The 14,059-nt window shown below is 41.3% G+C and overlaps 1 protein-coding gene across 1 annotated transcript in view; it reads right to left on the bottom strand.

The window, feature by feature from the left end:
* Window positions 1–12,586: 12,586 nt before the first annotated feature.
* The window catches only part of NDUFV3 (NADH dehydrogenase (ubiquinone) flavoprotein 3, 10kDa), an 8,875-nt gene continuing 7,402 nt past the window's right edge, over window positions 12,587–14,059 (bottom strand). Inside the window, exon 5 of the mRNA XM_010075278.1 lies at window positions 12,587–12,753. Within this exon, the coding sequence (XP_010073580.1) occupies window positions 12,587–12,753 (167 nt within the window). The remainder of the gene's footprint in view (window positions 12,754–14,059) is intronic.

Below are 14,059 nucleotides of genomic sequence, written 5' to 3'. Positions count from 1 at the left end.
AAAGAGTGTCAGAAACATGAAAACAACTGGGTCAGCCTTCCTCTGGTGTATCTTAGTCACTCTTGAGGTCGATAGTTTAGCACCTTTCTGAATTAGAAGCGGCAATCAGACCATCATATTCAATAGCCACCGGCAGACTTCTCCTCTCTTTTCTGAACCCACTTACAGATTGCGATTCTATAATGTCCTTTTGCCAGCCAGTGAGCCTCTCCTGGAGTTAGACTACCTAAGTCAGCCTTTTCTCACAAGAAAGAGGAGAACAGGACACTTTCTGGATATTTTTTCTAACACTTATTGATGAGAAGACATTCTAGGATTGATGAGAATACATTCTAGGAAAGCAAGGTTATGTCAACAGCTTGCAGAGCAATAAGGTACAGAGATTCCTGTACTGGCTCTGCATGAAATAGCTTTGGGTCTGGATGCAGTAGAATACCAGCCTCATGCTGTGCCCAGTTTAGTTGGTGGGCTGAGAGGCAAGGCAATTAGCTTGAGACTGAGTGCTATGCTAGCAAGAGCAAGGCAATACTGCTTCTGGGATCCAAGCTTGTATCCCTGCCAGGCTCTCCGCCTTTCTCCAAGAAAGACTGGCCCATTCAGACTTGGGTTGGGGATCTGCAGCACAGAGCTGCATAGTGCCCCACTGGCACATCCCAAGAGGCAATCTCCCAAAGCTTTGCAGTGCGTAAGGATACAGAGCCACCTCCTCCATGGACAATCTAACCTGGAAGGTGCAGGGCAGTGACTGTTCAGCTCCTTTCCGTTTGCAACACCCTGTTTATTTCCCAGAGCAGGTGCAGATTGCCTGAGAGAGACTTAAGCCTCCTCCCATAGAAAAAGTGCATGAAATCCCACAGATCTGCAGACCATATGCCTCATACCATTGCTATAGGGCCTCTTAGGACAGGAGCTGCACCCATCCATTACTGAGATTCTTCTTTATCACACACAATATTTATTGACCAGCGCAGACGACAATGGAATGGTTCCCTGTAGGATTATTTAAGCACATCTGCTCCAGAACCAGACCAGAAATAAAATTTGCCCTGTACTATGCCCTGATTGCTCTCATGCCCCATGTCCATAACGAGTCACATCCTGCATCCATCAGAAAGCTCCATACTTCACATCAGGGTCTTAGGAAAGAGCTGAAGTGCAGCCCCTGAGGCAGGGTGAATTGCTTGGTGTGCCCAACAGCCCACTGCTGTCACACACTGCTTCCCACTGATGGGACTTTGGTAAAGTTCTCTGGCAGACCTTGGTCTGCTGACCAAGACTCATCCAGACTAAATGAATACTCTTTGTCTAGTGAGCAGTACACTTACCGAGGAGAGGGTAGACCTAGGTCCCAGCTCACAGCCACAAAGAACAGCCAATGCAGTCATGCTGGCTGGCTTTTTTCTCTCTTATCCAAGGAATTTCGAGCCCCGGAGAAGAGAGCTATTAGTAACTCATTCCCTTTTACTCATGTAAGGCGTAAGTCACATCAGGAAGGGTTGGGATTTTGGATTTTTAAATCTAATAAGTGAAGTTCATGTAGATTGCATCTCTTTTCTAATAATCTGTATATTTTGGTAGCTTTGCTTTTATAAATATGACATTGAACAGTGTCAGAAAGAACACACTGGAATCAGCAGAGGCCTTTCAAAAAGTGCCAGAAACAATACTGCTTATGGCTTTGTAACTGTTCATAGAGAGCAAGAGTCAGCATTGCAGTCCATTTCATGACTAACCCATATACTTCGTAAGTAGCTTAAAGCATCAGAAAAAGCAGCAACAAAATCCGCTCTTCATTGAGAAGTGACTCTTGTTACACTCCCTCACCATTTCAGGGATTTACAGTTCAGCTGTCTCTAGGGTTTGCTTCCTTCAGTCCTACTCTTTTGAGTATTACCACCAAACCCTGTCAAAACTGTGCTTTTGTTTTGCACTGCCTTCTCCAATTCTCTTCTAAAAACGATCATGTTTCTGCTTTTCCAGTTGCACAGGAATCAAAAAGCTGTATCAAACCCAGCATGTTTATCTCACTATGACATGCCACTTATAAAATGTGTGCCTATTTCAGATATCAATCTTTATTATTTTCTGTACTTCAGTCAGACCTAGGAATACCATCACAAAACATGCAGGCGATATTTTTTCTCTCTCAGTACTGTTTCAGAGTACTATATGCATCCCTAGGCTTGACTGCAAGGTAAGCATATTCCCTGGCTGCACAGGCTTCACAGGCAGCAGGTAGCTGAGCTCCCGTGCTGCACAGTTTGTGTGACAGACTGCGTTTGCACAGTGAGATTCGATTCTATCTCTTGGTAGGGACTGTAGCTTGCTTTTTCTTTTTAAAACTCAGGAGCAAATCATAGAATGTTTTACATTATCAAGGTTTGGTGCTTTGTGTTTTTTTCCCCAATTAGTATAACATAAGCTGCATGTAGCCAGAATCTGTGGTGACTATAAATTCCAGCTGCTTCCCTAGTAGACCACGTAGCGGTAGGATGCTACTGATAGAATTAAACATCAAACGAACAAAAGCTTTCAGAACCCTCATTTTCTTGTCGTACCTAGACCCAACCTTGCCCCTTTTTCATACTCCAGTTCAGTTTTGTATCACCACCTCCACTGCTGACAATACTTTTTTCAATGGGAATATCACCACCGTAGCCACTGCCAGAATCTCTTGGCAAAGGAGCTGCTTTCTGAGTCAGAGCCTAATGCCATTACAAGGTCTGCAACAGCTGCAGCAGTCATACATCTGCAAGTCATTTGAACATTTTATGATGAATAAAAACTATCCATTACATAGACCTATACATTAGATATTAACCCTAATACTTATTCAGTTACACTAACAATAACCTTTTCCCTCTGCATGCTGTAAACTTCTTTGGCTACAGCATGTGTTAACAGAGATAGCTAGAGCTCCAGTCCACGGTGGAGCAGTCCCTGTGTACATATTACCTAACTTATTCTACCTATTTAAACAAGATGGAAAGAAAGAAAGAAAGTGATTGTAAAGCCATAAAAATTCATACCACGCATAAGGAAACCATTTTTAAACAATTGCACGAGACTGCATACACTCATACAAATAGAGAGGATACAAAACAATGAGAAATGCAGAGGAAGAATGAAAACATGGACTCAAAATATACAGTTAGGAGACCTGATTATGATATGCACAGATCTCAAACCCATCCAGATGTCCCCAGCCAGCAACATGATCCTCAACACCACAGCCAAGATTTGAAATCTAAAAAGACAGAATACTGAAGACGGGGTAGCAGGGCTTATGGAAAAAGAAACGGGAGTGGTGAGTCATTAAAAACCTTTAAAATAATGATGATAATAAAGAAACATAAAATGTGGTTTCATGAAGGAAATATATACACAGCCACAAATTATGAAATCAGCCCTTCAGGACATTACATTTCTCATGCAAGTTGCTGAGCCTGCTCAACATAAATAGGTGTAAAATACACTCACCAGCTTAGTGACTTCCAGGATAGAGTCCCATATGTGATTCCCTACCAGTGAGTCTTCTACATATGTATACTTTTACAACAGTAAATGCGAACTGGGCAAGACATACCTCCCTAAGAGTTTCACCATAAGAGTTTTAAAGAGACAAGGCAAAAAGTCTGGCATGACACAAATCTATAATTTTTCCATTATATTCATCCAGAGCCAGAATTTTACTAGCACCCTACATGCATGTAAATACTATGTTACTTCATTATCTATAATTTGCAAACTCTTTTTAGATTCTCAGAAATACATCTCTGTTGCTTCCCATTCACTTTAACTCCGTATTTCATGTATCAGCTTAGTGCCCTTCATAATATCAGTATCACTTTGGAAGCAGAATGTCACTTAACTTGCACTTCCACACTGAGTTAAATGTGTGGATTAGTAATCTACAAAATAGTGCAGGTTTTAAATAAGAAGCAGCTATTAGAATAGTCTTACAGTTAGAGAATTGACTTTTAGGAAATGTTTTCCTGACTTGATTGGCTTCCTCTGTGCAGTCAGAGGCCAAACTGTTTATTTTACTGGCAATCCACCTTTGTTGCTTGTGCTGGCTTTAATATTTCCATTCAAACAATCCACATATTAAAAATGAAAAAGAAAATCCTAATAAGATTACAAACAGTTAATTTAAAGGGGATTTGAAAGGCGTCCAGCAGAGATCTTTTTCTTAAGGGTCAGAAAAACTTTACATTTTAGGGCTGAAAAACCACCTTGCCACTGATGAACGGGACGCCTTACTCGACACGGCCGAATCCCCATGGTCAATTCGTGCAGCACCTACCTCCCACTTAAAAAAAAAGGGGGGGGGGAAATTCTGGCCTTTCTGATTGCAAAGATAACTTACCAAGCGTGGTGTGACGCAATGATGTCTTTCTAAGTCAGCAGCAAGCCAGCTGTCTCTTTGCTGCTGCTCCTACTTTTCCCATGCTCCGGCAGAGCAGAGCTGAGCAGCCAGGCCAGTTGCACAGCCGCTATCAAGTCAAAGGGCAAGAGCGAAGCTTAGAATAAACACGTTGTTTTCACTCGGTTGCTTGAAGTGCTGCCAAATCTCTTAACATTAGCGCACATAAATCGGTGAGTATCATGAAGCCTGAGGCCCGAGCAGCTGGAATCTTGTAGTTGTTACCTGAAATCTTAACATCCAAAAAAATAGCCTCCCCATTCCTCAAGGCTATGTGGAAAATCTCAAAAAACACAATCATAAAAGTACTACTAACATCAAGGAAAAGAACTCCCAATTATTTTTTCTTTAGTTCTCTTGTTTTATAGTCATCTCAAATTTGCAGGGGCGGGAGGAAGAATGGGGTGTCTTTCTCAAGATTTTCAAACATGCTGGTTTCCTGACACTGTGCCGAAGAAAGCATTTGTTGATTCCAGAGGTAAATCCTAAAGTTATTCAGAGGGGAGGAAGACTATGAAGATAAGCAGCTCAGGGCCCATCAGTAAACAACCATACAGCAGGAGCTAAGCACCTGGAGGAAGGGTAGACTGGTCGATTTTTCTCTGCCCAACAGCGACCTTCAGGAGGCAACAGTGGGGTAGAATAGTGATGTTCCTCCCCTGGACAACAGCTTTGAAATGGTTCTTCAGCAAGGACTTGAGAGAAAAAGCTCCTTCTCCTTATCCAGCCGCCAAGAGAAAAGGAGTTGAAAAACATTGAATCCTTACGGCTAATGGGAGGGTGATATAAAAGATGGAGGCCATTGACTGGTGTCCAGAGACAACAACCTGGTATGAATTCCAGCACCATTCCACTTCCCAGCAGCTGGATTTCTCACCAGGGTGGATTGCTGGTTTTGGACACCTCCCCATTTTTTCCTGTCTGTTAACAGTCTTCCACTAGTAAGTATTTGGAACAGTTGTAAAGCTTTTTTTGTATCTAAACGGCCTTGCCATTGCCTGAATGCAATTTCAAAATTGCTGGCATCTCTGCGCAGACTATCTGAAGTGTATTTTTGTCATGCTGTTAATAAGCGATGCATCTCTTGGGAGAACTTCAGCTAGGTTAGAGTTTCTAAACGACGTGCACACTCGACACAGAAGATGTAAGAAAAAAGCCTTTCCCATTTTTTCCTAGTTTTTATTCCGAGTTGCTCACTAAATAGACGTGATGTACAAAGAGAAAGTTGGGACCGCTAACTCCTCATCTATAAAGTGAGGATGGGAACCCAAGAAATCATGAGACTTGCCAATGGTTACACAGGCAGCCAGGGGTCTCACAAATGATCCAGAGCTGGTCCAACACCTGAGTCATAAGGACGATCCTTGCTCTTGGTTCCTACATTATCCTTCTGTTTTCTGTATTCTGAATTTCTTTCCAGCTCCCCTCACATTTCTCCCAGTCCTCAAAGAATAGAATATAGCTCAATTTTAGGGATACTCCATGAGAGCTTGGGAAACATCAGTGCAGTTTAGAATGGCTTAGTCTGGCATGATTTAAAACTGAATTAAGCATAGGAGATGCTTTTTGGAAAAGGAGTGCATGAAAATAAGAAATGAAAGCATGAAAGGTTGGTTCTTTCAAGTCCCTTTCCAAGCCTCCAGGGAAAAGTAACTATTGCCACCTTCTTTGATACCAGACATTAGCATTTGCCTAGTACAAGGTGTGTTGGGGCTTGCACATTCCCTCTTCGGTGCTAGATAGGTGCTGTCACAGATTTTAGAAAGCAAGTGTATCTCCAGTGTGCAAACAGCCAAACGAAATACCAAGAGCACCTCATAACCATGGAAAGAGGTAAGATAGAAACAGAAAACAAATCAAAAACTCAACCAATAACAAAAAGAAAGCACAAATAATCTTAATTAGCTCATTTTTTTACATTACTGTGTATGAACTGCTTTAGGAACTGTCTATCCAGACTTGATAAAACATTCAGACTTGGAAGGGGGTACTGCCATTTGAAGTGCATGTCATGGAGAAACAAAGACAACTGCTGCTAAGAATTTTAGGCATTAATTTTAACTAAGATAAATGGCATGGGTTCTGTGAGTATTAGAAGTTAATATGCATATTGGCTGTGTTCTGTGAGGCTACAGATTTAGAGAACCATGTCCCTGTTAATCTATTTTGCAGTGAAAAGTATTTTGAGAGCACAGGGGAGCGCAGAAGAAATTTTGAGAGCTGAGCAACTGACTTCATGCACTGACCAAAGTTTGTGGGATACTTTATTATCACAGACACACATGCTTAGAAGCATATTGCTACCTATGCATTAACACAGTCTTTTCTATCCCAAAGCTGCCACATATCCTAAGACTTTCAGAGGTGGGTATGAATTTCCAAATGTTATTAAATATCTGTGGGCAAAAAAAATACGGGAGCTAAAAAATATGTGCAGATTGCATTAGGAGTGGTATCATCCTGAGATAAATGCTAAGGATAATATGTAAGCACCGAAACCATGGAATCGTAGAAAAGATAAGTAAGTATTTCTAATTCCATGAAATAGAATCGCACAGGAGAAGGATGATCTGGAAACTTGACAGGATAGTTTGTTTAGAGTCCTAAGAGGTTAACTAAAATAATCCAGAGTCTAGAGGAGTTTCTTTCAAAGGACAAAATTAAACAAATAAATGAACAAATCCACATTACAAGAACACCATGATTGTAAAGTCAATCACTCAAATGTTCAAAGCACCTGTACTGAAGTGTCTGTATTACCCTCATTGTGTTAGCTCCTTTTGTCTAACTCTGTATGCAAACAACAGTATACAATACAGAATAGCGTAGGAGGGTTATACATCACAGGTGGATAGCAAGTACTGGGGCCAAGAATGATTCCAAGACTTTTTTTTGTTTCTTTGTTTTACAGCAGGACACAGTGGGGACCTGCACCACACTACTGTCACTGCATAGCAAGCATCTTGAGGAACAGAAGTCTCGCAGGTCCCTTCCCATTCACTATGGAAGATTCCACACTAACAATTAGGAAAACTAGCATAAGCCTCCTTCTATTATATTATACCTTGAAGCATAAGCTACAGGAAGGAAGACAGTCAGGGACCACTTGGGCAACCCGTGTCACCACAGAACAGAGTAGGATGCGCTGAGGGTGCACTGTGACCACACAAAGATGCAAATAGACCTGGAGTATGTTGCACAAGATGAGCCTGAAAGAACTGAGGTTATCCCACTGGAAGAAGACAGTATTGCCTTCAACTACCTCCTAGGAGGGTACAGAAAAGACAAGTCAGGTTTATCTGAGGTGTATAGTAAGGATGAGTGTCAGAAAACCAAAAACTCCAATCAGATAACAGGTAAACTTGCTGGGTTTTCTGTTGTTGCTGTTTTTTCAAACCACAAGTGTGTTAAAATGCTGGAGAAGGTGACCAGAAACATTGTGGGATCTCGATCCTTGAAGATATTCAGAACTCAACTGGACAAGGTCCAGGACAACCTGATCTAATTGCACCTGCTACAGAGCAGAGGACTGATCATCTCAAGAGGACCCTTCCAACATTAATTTCCATTATTCTAATGTTAGATGCTACGGGATACTGTGAGCATGCTTTCTACTCATTCACTGCACAATAATCATCAATAGGAATTAAAAATGCTTGGAACAGACAAGTGGCTGCTCTTACCAGCTTCTCCTACTCCTCCTTCCAAATGCCTCAAGATCCCAAAATTTTACCAAAGCACTTGGTAAACTTTGGGATGCTGGTCAGCATAAAGCTTAGAAGTCTTGCCCTTCTAGAGATCTTCATCAGACTTGGACTCTGGTGACTGTTCTTAGCTCATATTCTCATTATTGTGAGTAGCTGAAGGAAAAACTGCACATCATCCTGAGATAGCTGTAGTGGGTTGACCCTGCCCATCAAAGCTGTTCTGTCACTCCCCTCCTCAGCTGGACAGGGCAGAGAAAATGTCATGAAAGGCTTGTGAGTTGAGATAAGGACAGGGAGGGATCACTCACCCATTACTGTAATGGGCAAAACAGGCTCATCTTGGGGAAATTAGCTTATTACAAATGAAATCAGAGTAGGATAATGAGAAATAAAAAACAAGCTTAAAACACCTTCCCCACACCCCTCCCTTCTTCCCGGACTCAACTTCACTCCCAGTTTTCTCTACCTCCTCCCCACCAGCGGTGCAGGGGGACAGGGAATGGGGTCTGTGATCAGTGCATCACGTCGTCTCTGCTGCTCCTTCCTCCTCAGGGGAGGACTCCTCACACTCTTCTCCTGCTCCAGTGTGGGGTCCTTCCCACGGGAGACAGTGCTCCACAAACTTCTCCAACATGAGTCCTTCCCACAGGCAGCAGTTCTCCACTAACTGCTCCAGCATGGGTCGCCTCCACTGGTGCAATCCTTCAGGCACAGGCTGCTCCAGCGTGGGTCCCCCAGGGAGTCACAGGTGCTGCCAGCAAACCTGCTCCATCCTGGGCTCCTCTCTCAATGGGCCACAGGTCCTGCCAGGAGCCTGCTCCAGCGTGGGGTCCTCCAGGGGCTGCAGGTGTATCTCTGCTCCCCCGTTACCCTCCACGGCTGCAGGGGCACAGCTGCCTCACCATGGGCTGCACCACGAGCTGCAGGGGAACCTCTGCTCCGGCGCCTGGAGCACCTCCTGCCCTCCTTCTGCACTGGCCTTCACGTCAGCAGTCGTTTCTCTCACATATTCTCAATCCTTTCTCTGCTTTAGTTTTCACAGGTTTTTTCCCCTTCTTAAATGTGTTGTCACAGAGGCACTACCACCATCGCTGATGGGCTCAGCCTTGGCCGGTGGCAGGTCCCTCTTGGAGCCGGCTGGCATCGGCTCTGTCAGTCATAGGGGAAGCTTCTAGCAGCTTCTCACAGAAGCCCCCCCTGTAGCCCCAATCCGCTATCAAAACCTTGCCACACAACCCAATACAATAGCCTTAAAGCTTCTCATCATTTTTTAATCACATGTTAAGAGCAGACTCGACATAACTGTACAAGTAACTTAGATGATGGCATCTCTTGTGGTGGGAGAAAAGACTTAGGGCAGACTTTTTATAGCTTATGAGTTTACAGGAAATCAGACAGAGTGAGATGCACTGGATGCATTTTGATTGTTGAAAGTTGGGGAAGATCTGTAAGTGTACCCAGTTACAAGTCTAATTTCTCAAATTTAAAATAAATCTTGAAGATAGCCTTATGGATTGCAGTGCTTACCATAACTGGATGCCAAAGGGGACACCAGGAGGACCAAAAAAATCTTGACCTAGTAATAACCACAAACTCTGCTTCCATTACTGCTTCTGGACCTTGTATGAGCAGGTTTTCAACTGCTGTCTAGAACCTGCTGGGTTCGTAAGTTACTTTCGAAGGATCTAAGTAGAAAGAAATTATGAAAAGCAATTGTATTAGCAGGAATCTTAAGCTTGCTACACTAAAAAAACCCCCAAAGGACTTAAAGTTTGAAAACCACTCCCTTTGACAAGTGAAGTAGTTGTTTCCTCTCTTTAATGAGAAGTTAGTGGATTCCACTTTCCAGATTTTTGTGTACTCCCACAGTAGCATGCTACTTACACTGAAAACCCCACTGCTGACGTTTATGCTGCTTCTGAAGAGCTGGTTTTCACAAAAACTAAACCAAGTCTTAATTTCTTTCTTTTACATTTGAGGTTTTCCAGGAATTATGTTAATATCCTGGATTATACAGTCTTTAAAACAAGGTCCCTGCCTGTATCTGACAAGTGCCTAGCACAGCAAGACTCACTAATGTTAGAGAATTTGAGCATATTGTATCACATCCTGCTTGAAATTTAAATGCTAGCATATGACTCAAACACAATAACATCTGATAATAGGCAAGTACAAGAAGAAAAGAAGCCTTTTTCATTAAGTCCAGGAAAACACAACAGTGGGAAAAAGTCTTGGTGCCCTTCCTCACATTATCTGCCCTTCCAGAGCAGACTGGTTCATTGAACAGAACAAATATAAGACACGCACCGTGTGTACCAGTAGAGTTACGAAGTTACTTGACTTAACATTCCAGCTTGATTTTAGAGGTGCAGAGAAGATCATCAGAAGACACTGAGATAGAATTACACAGGAAGGATGGGCATTCACCATTCATTTTTGCTGTAATCATGAAACAAGGATAGCAAAATGCCTAGTCCAAATACAGATTAGAATCTCCTTAGCTAGAAATGCAGCTCAGGACAGTGTAGGAGTTGACTGAAAGCAAGACACAATTCTGTTTCAACCCACTCCTCCTTAGCTGGTTAAGTCAGTGTTTATAACACCAACTCTCCTTACAAACGGAAAGGGCACTGGGTGAAAAAGTCTGACTCCAAACAGTGACAGTCACAGCTACTGTGGGTAGATTTAGTAAATACATAAGCATATTAATGGATTACATTTAACTTTTACTGTTTAGATGCTATCTGACAATTTTCAGCCTCCTCCTGTAATCACAAAACAAATAGGAACAGGGTTCTGCACCAACTCAGATATAAGCAACGGGGTTCAGGTTACTACACCAAGTCTCAGCTAATAACAAAACATAACAGCTTTACTAGGGCCCTCCGGTGGGCCCTTAATAAAGGAAGACCCTTTTCCTTATTCTTTCATGTTTTTAATGGTAACAGCAAATTTCTTTCCCTTTTATAAGTACAGTGTATGTGGTACCACTGGTGTCTCAAAGTGACTTTCTGCTCTTTATTCCTAAGGACATGGATTTATAAATTTTCTGATTTTTAAATTTCATAGTTAGTAATATACTTTTTAGGTTTTACAGGACAATAAAATTGCTTGCCAGAGGTTTCTGACTTAAAACTCTACACAGCAGATTGATGTAGGCCTCTTGATCCTTCTTACCACATTTCTGCCAAGTTAAAATATAAAATAGCTGTTCTACTAATTGCACCCATAGATTTGTGTCCAATATCCAGATAGACTCCTAAAGCTGACTCCATTTTCCCTTTGATCTTGCATATCCTGTTGCTTGAAAAAATACAGACAGGTGATGGAAAATGCTGGAGCTATTGCATGTACAACTGCTCAAAGACCAATTAACACCAAAAACCCCAAAATGAACAAGAAGCCAAAATGGACTAAACCCACAACAGCTGGTGGTCATCAAGGCAGTTTTCCCAGAGGGCAGAAGACTGTTACTAATAGGATGGAAATACAAAATTTACTGAGACCAACTGTAACTGCTGATAACATATACTGACAAGTGCCTCATTCCTCACATTTTCTGCAGAGTGAGAGTGAAGCTGGACAGCAATCATAACTTTTATTCTGAGGGAAAAAAGTGGGAACTGAAACAGAGAACCACTGAACAGTGAGTACCAGGAGCTGATTTTACCACAATGCTATTTTCATCACATTTTAAAACAACATTCAAGTGATTCTACCCATATCAATACATTAGTTCCCAGAGTTTAATCAATATAGTATAGTTCATTAGGAACTGCCCACTCAGATTCTCTTACATTTTAAATTATTTCAATTACTGCAAGACCTGGATGCTAGAACCCCCAATAGAAGATTAAATGAAGTTGTATGTTCTCCCTTTATAACAGCAGAGGTTTTGAGATGTTTCAATCACATTACATAAACTTACATTCCTCTACTAACACAAAACATACACTCTTGGCCCAGGAGACAAATACTTCTTATGCTGTTTCCAGCCAATAATTTTAACTGCAAATCCAGAGTAAACATAACCTCTTCAGAGCTGGGAACACGTTTGTATGCAGGGAGAACAGCTCACTGCATTACAGTGATAACACCACCTACTAAAATCATGGCACATACTGAACAGACAGACACACGAGGGTCATGATGTTCTTTGACACAGTACTGAAAAAAGTAACAGAAGTTTGGAGACACTGAAAAAATCAGGATTTTTTTATACGCTACCACCAAATAATATATACTGAAAGGTAGAAAAGCTTTTTTTACTCAGTGATGATTCATTTGCAGCTCATTCCTAAAAGACAAGTAGTAAGGGACTCCAAGAACAGCTGTTCAACAGCACAAGTTATAATGCATTTATTTATTATTTATTATCTGATTTATAATACAGATGAAGCAACAGTGCTAAATAGAACAATTTATCATTCTGCCTGTTTTAAATGTGGTTCTTTCAGTGCCTTGGTGATGGTCTTCCAGAAGATGGCTGAGGCTGCCTGAATTTTGAGAGATACGCAACAGAATCAGCAAAGGTATAAATGTTATATTCATGATGCTGAAGGTTCTTGTAAGTAGAATTATCAAATTCTTCTGGAGCAGGCTCAGCAGCTGCTGTGCCCTCTGTGAAAACAAACAGTAACCAGTGACTACAAGGATGCCACACCACAGGGCAATATTCTTAATTACAAGCCAGCCTTCATATACTGTCAGATCCCTCATCCAGTCAACATTAAAAAAAAAAGTCAGCAACTATAACAAAAGGATAAGTTTACTAACTTCTGCTGGTAGCTTGTCTGGTCCTAAAACAGCACTGCAGTATGCTACAGGAGAACAGGAAATCAGTACAAGTCATCTATACAGCACATGTTTTCAAATCCAAACTATCACCTAATGCTCGGGGAGGACAGGGCAGAACATTTCATTTATATTTTGAAGACATATGCCTGCATTTTCTAGCTTTGTCACAGTTGCCTTGGTTTTCACTCCAGACAGAACAGTAAGTGACATTCTTAGCATGCCAGGAGAGGCAATGCAGTAGTACAAATAATATATCATCATGTCAGACCACGAGATACAGCTACTAGAACTACTTTAAAGACTAATTTTTTTCCATTGGGAGAAGTGATGGAATTACTGAGATCTCCACAGTTTAATTTCAAATGAGGTTACACTCAATAGTAATATATCAAGAGCCTTCGATGCATTTCCTTTCTTCTAAATATGATCTTCTAACCTTTGTATCAGCTCTTCTTCCTAAAAGAATAACCTAATAAAGTTATTCAGAACTCCTTACTTCAAGTTAAAGCCAAGACTAATTCTTACACTTTTAGAATATTATGTAAATGTAGGCAGTACCATTTACATAAAAGGTTTCTGCTATGGGCCGATTTTAAAACCAAGGAAATGGCAAGAAATAAAACTTTACTCCCAATATTAATTTATTCTCATATTTACAATAGGAAAGACAATAAGCATAATCTAGTGAAAAGCTTCATCATATAAAATTTGTGTATAATGGTCTAGGTTAGGTCATATTAAGCTTCTTTTTGTAATACAACCATCTACAATAAAAATACAAGAACTCACATGAATGAACAGCAGAACTGCCCTTTAATTATGCCATAATTATTGCAATGTAATGCTATTATATCTGTAACATTTAGCAAGACTTTCTTACAAAATGCAATGTAGTAAGCCATGGTTTCAGCAAAACAACACACACAACCTATGAAAGGAAATATCCCTGTGCCTACTGCACAGTTCCTACTGAGACAGCTCATAGGAGACAACACTACAGATATAAAAGCCCGATGATGCGGTCTTTGCTGCAAATAGCCCTAAGAACAGGCAAGCGTAGGCAAGTGTACATTCAACCTGCAAGAGACAGTTGTTCCAAATTAAGAGACAGATGCTCAGGAAGAGAAGC

This window comes from Pterocles gutturalis, unplaced genomic scaffold (assembly GCF_000699245.1).
Source record: "Pterocles gutturalis isolate BGI_N339 unplaced genomic scaffold, ASM69924v1 scaffold16367, whole genome shotgun sequence".
Lineage (NCBI taxonomy): Eukaryota > Metazoa > Chordata > Aves > Pterocliformes > Pteroclidae > Pterocles > Pterocles gutturalis.
This window is presented reverse-complemented; position numbering and strand designations above follow the sequence as displayed.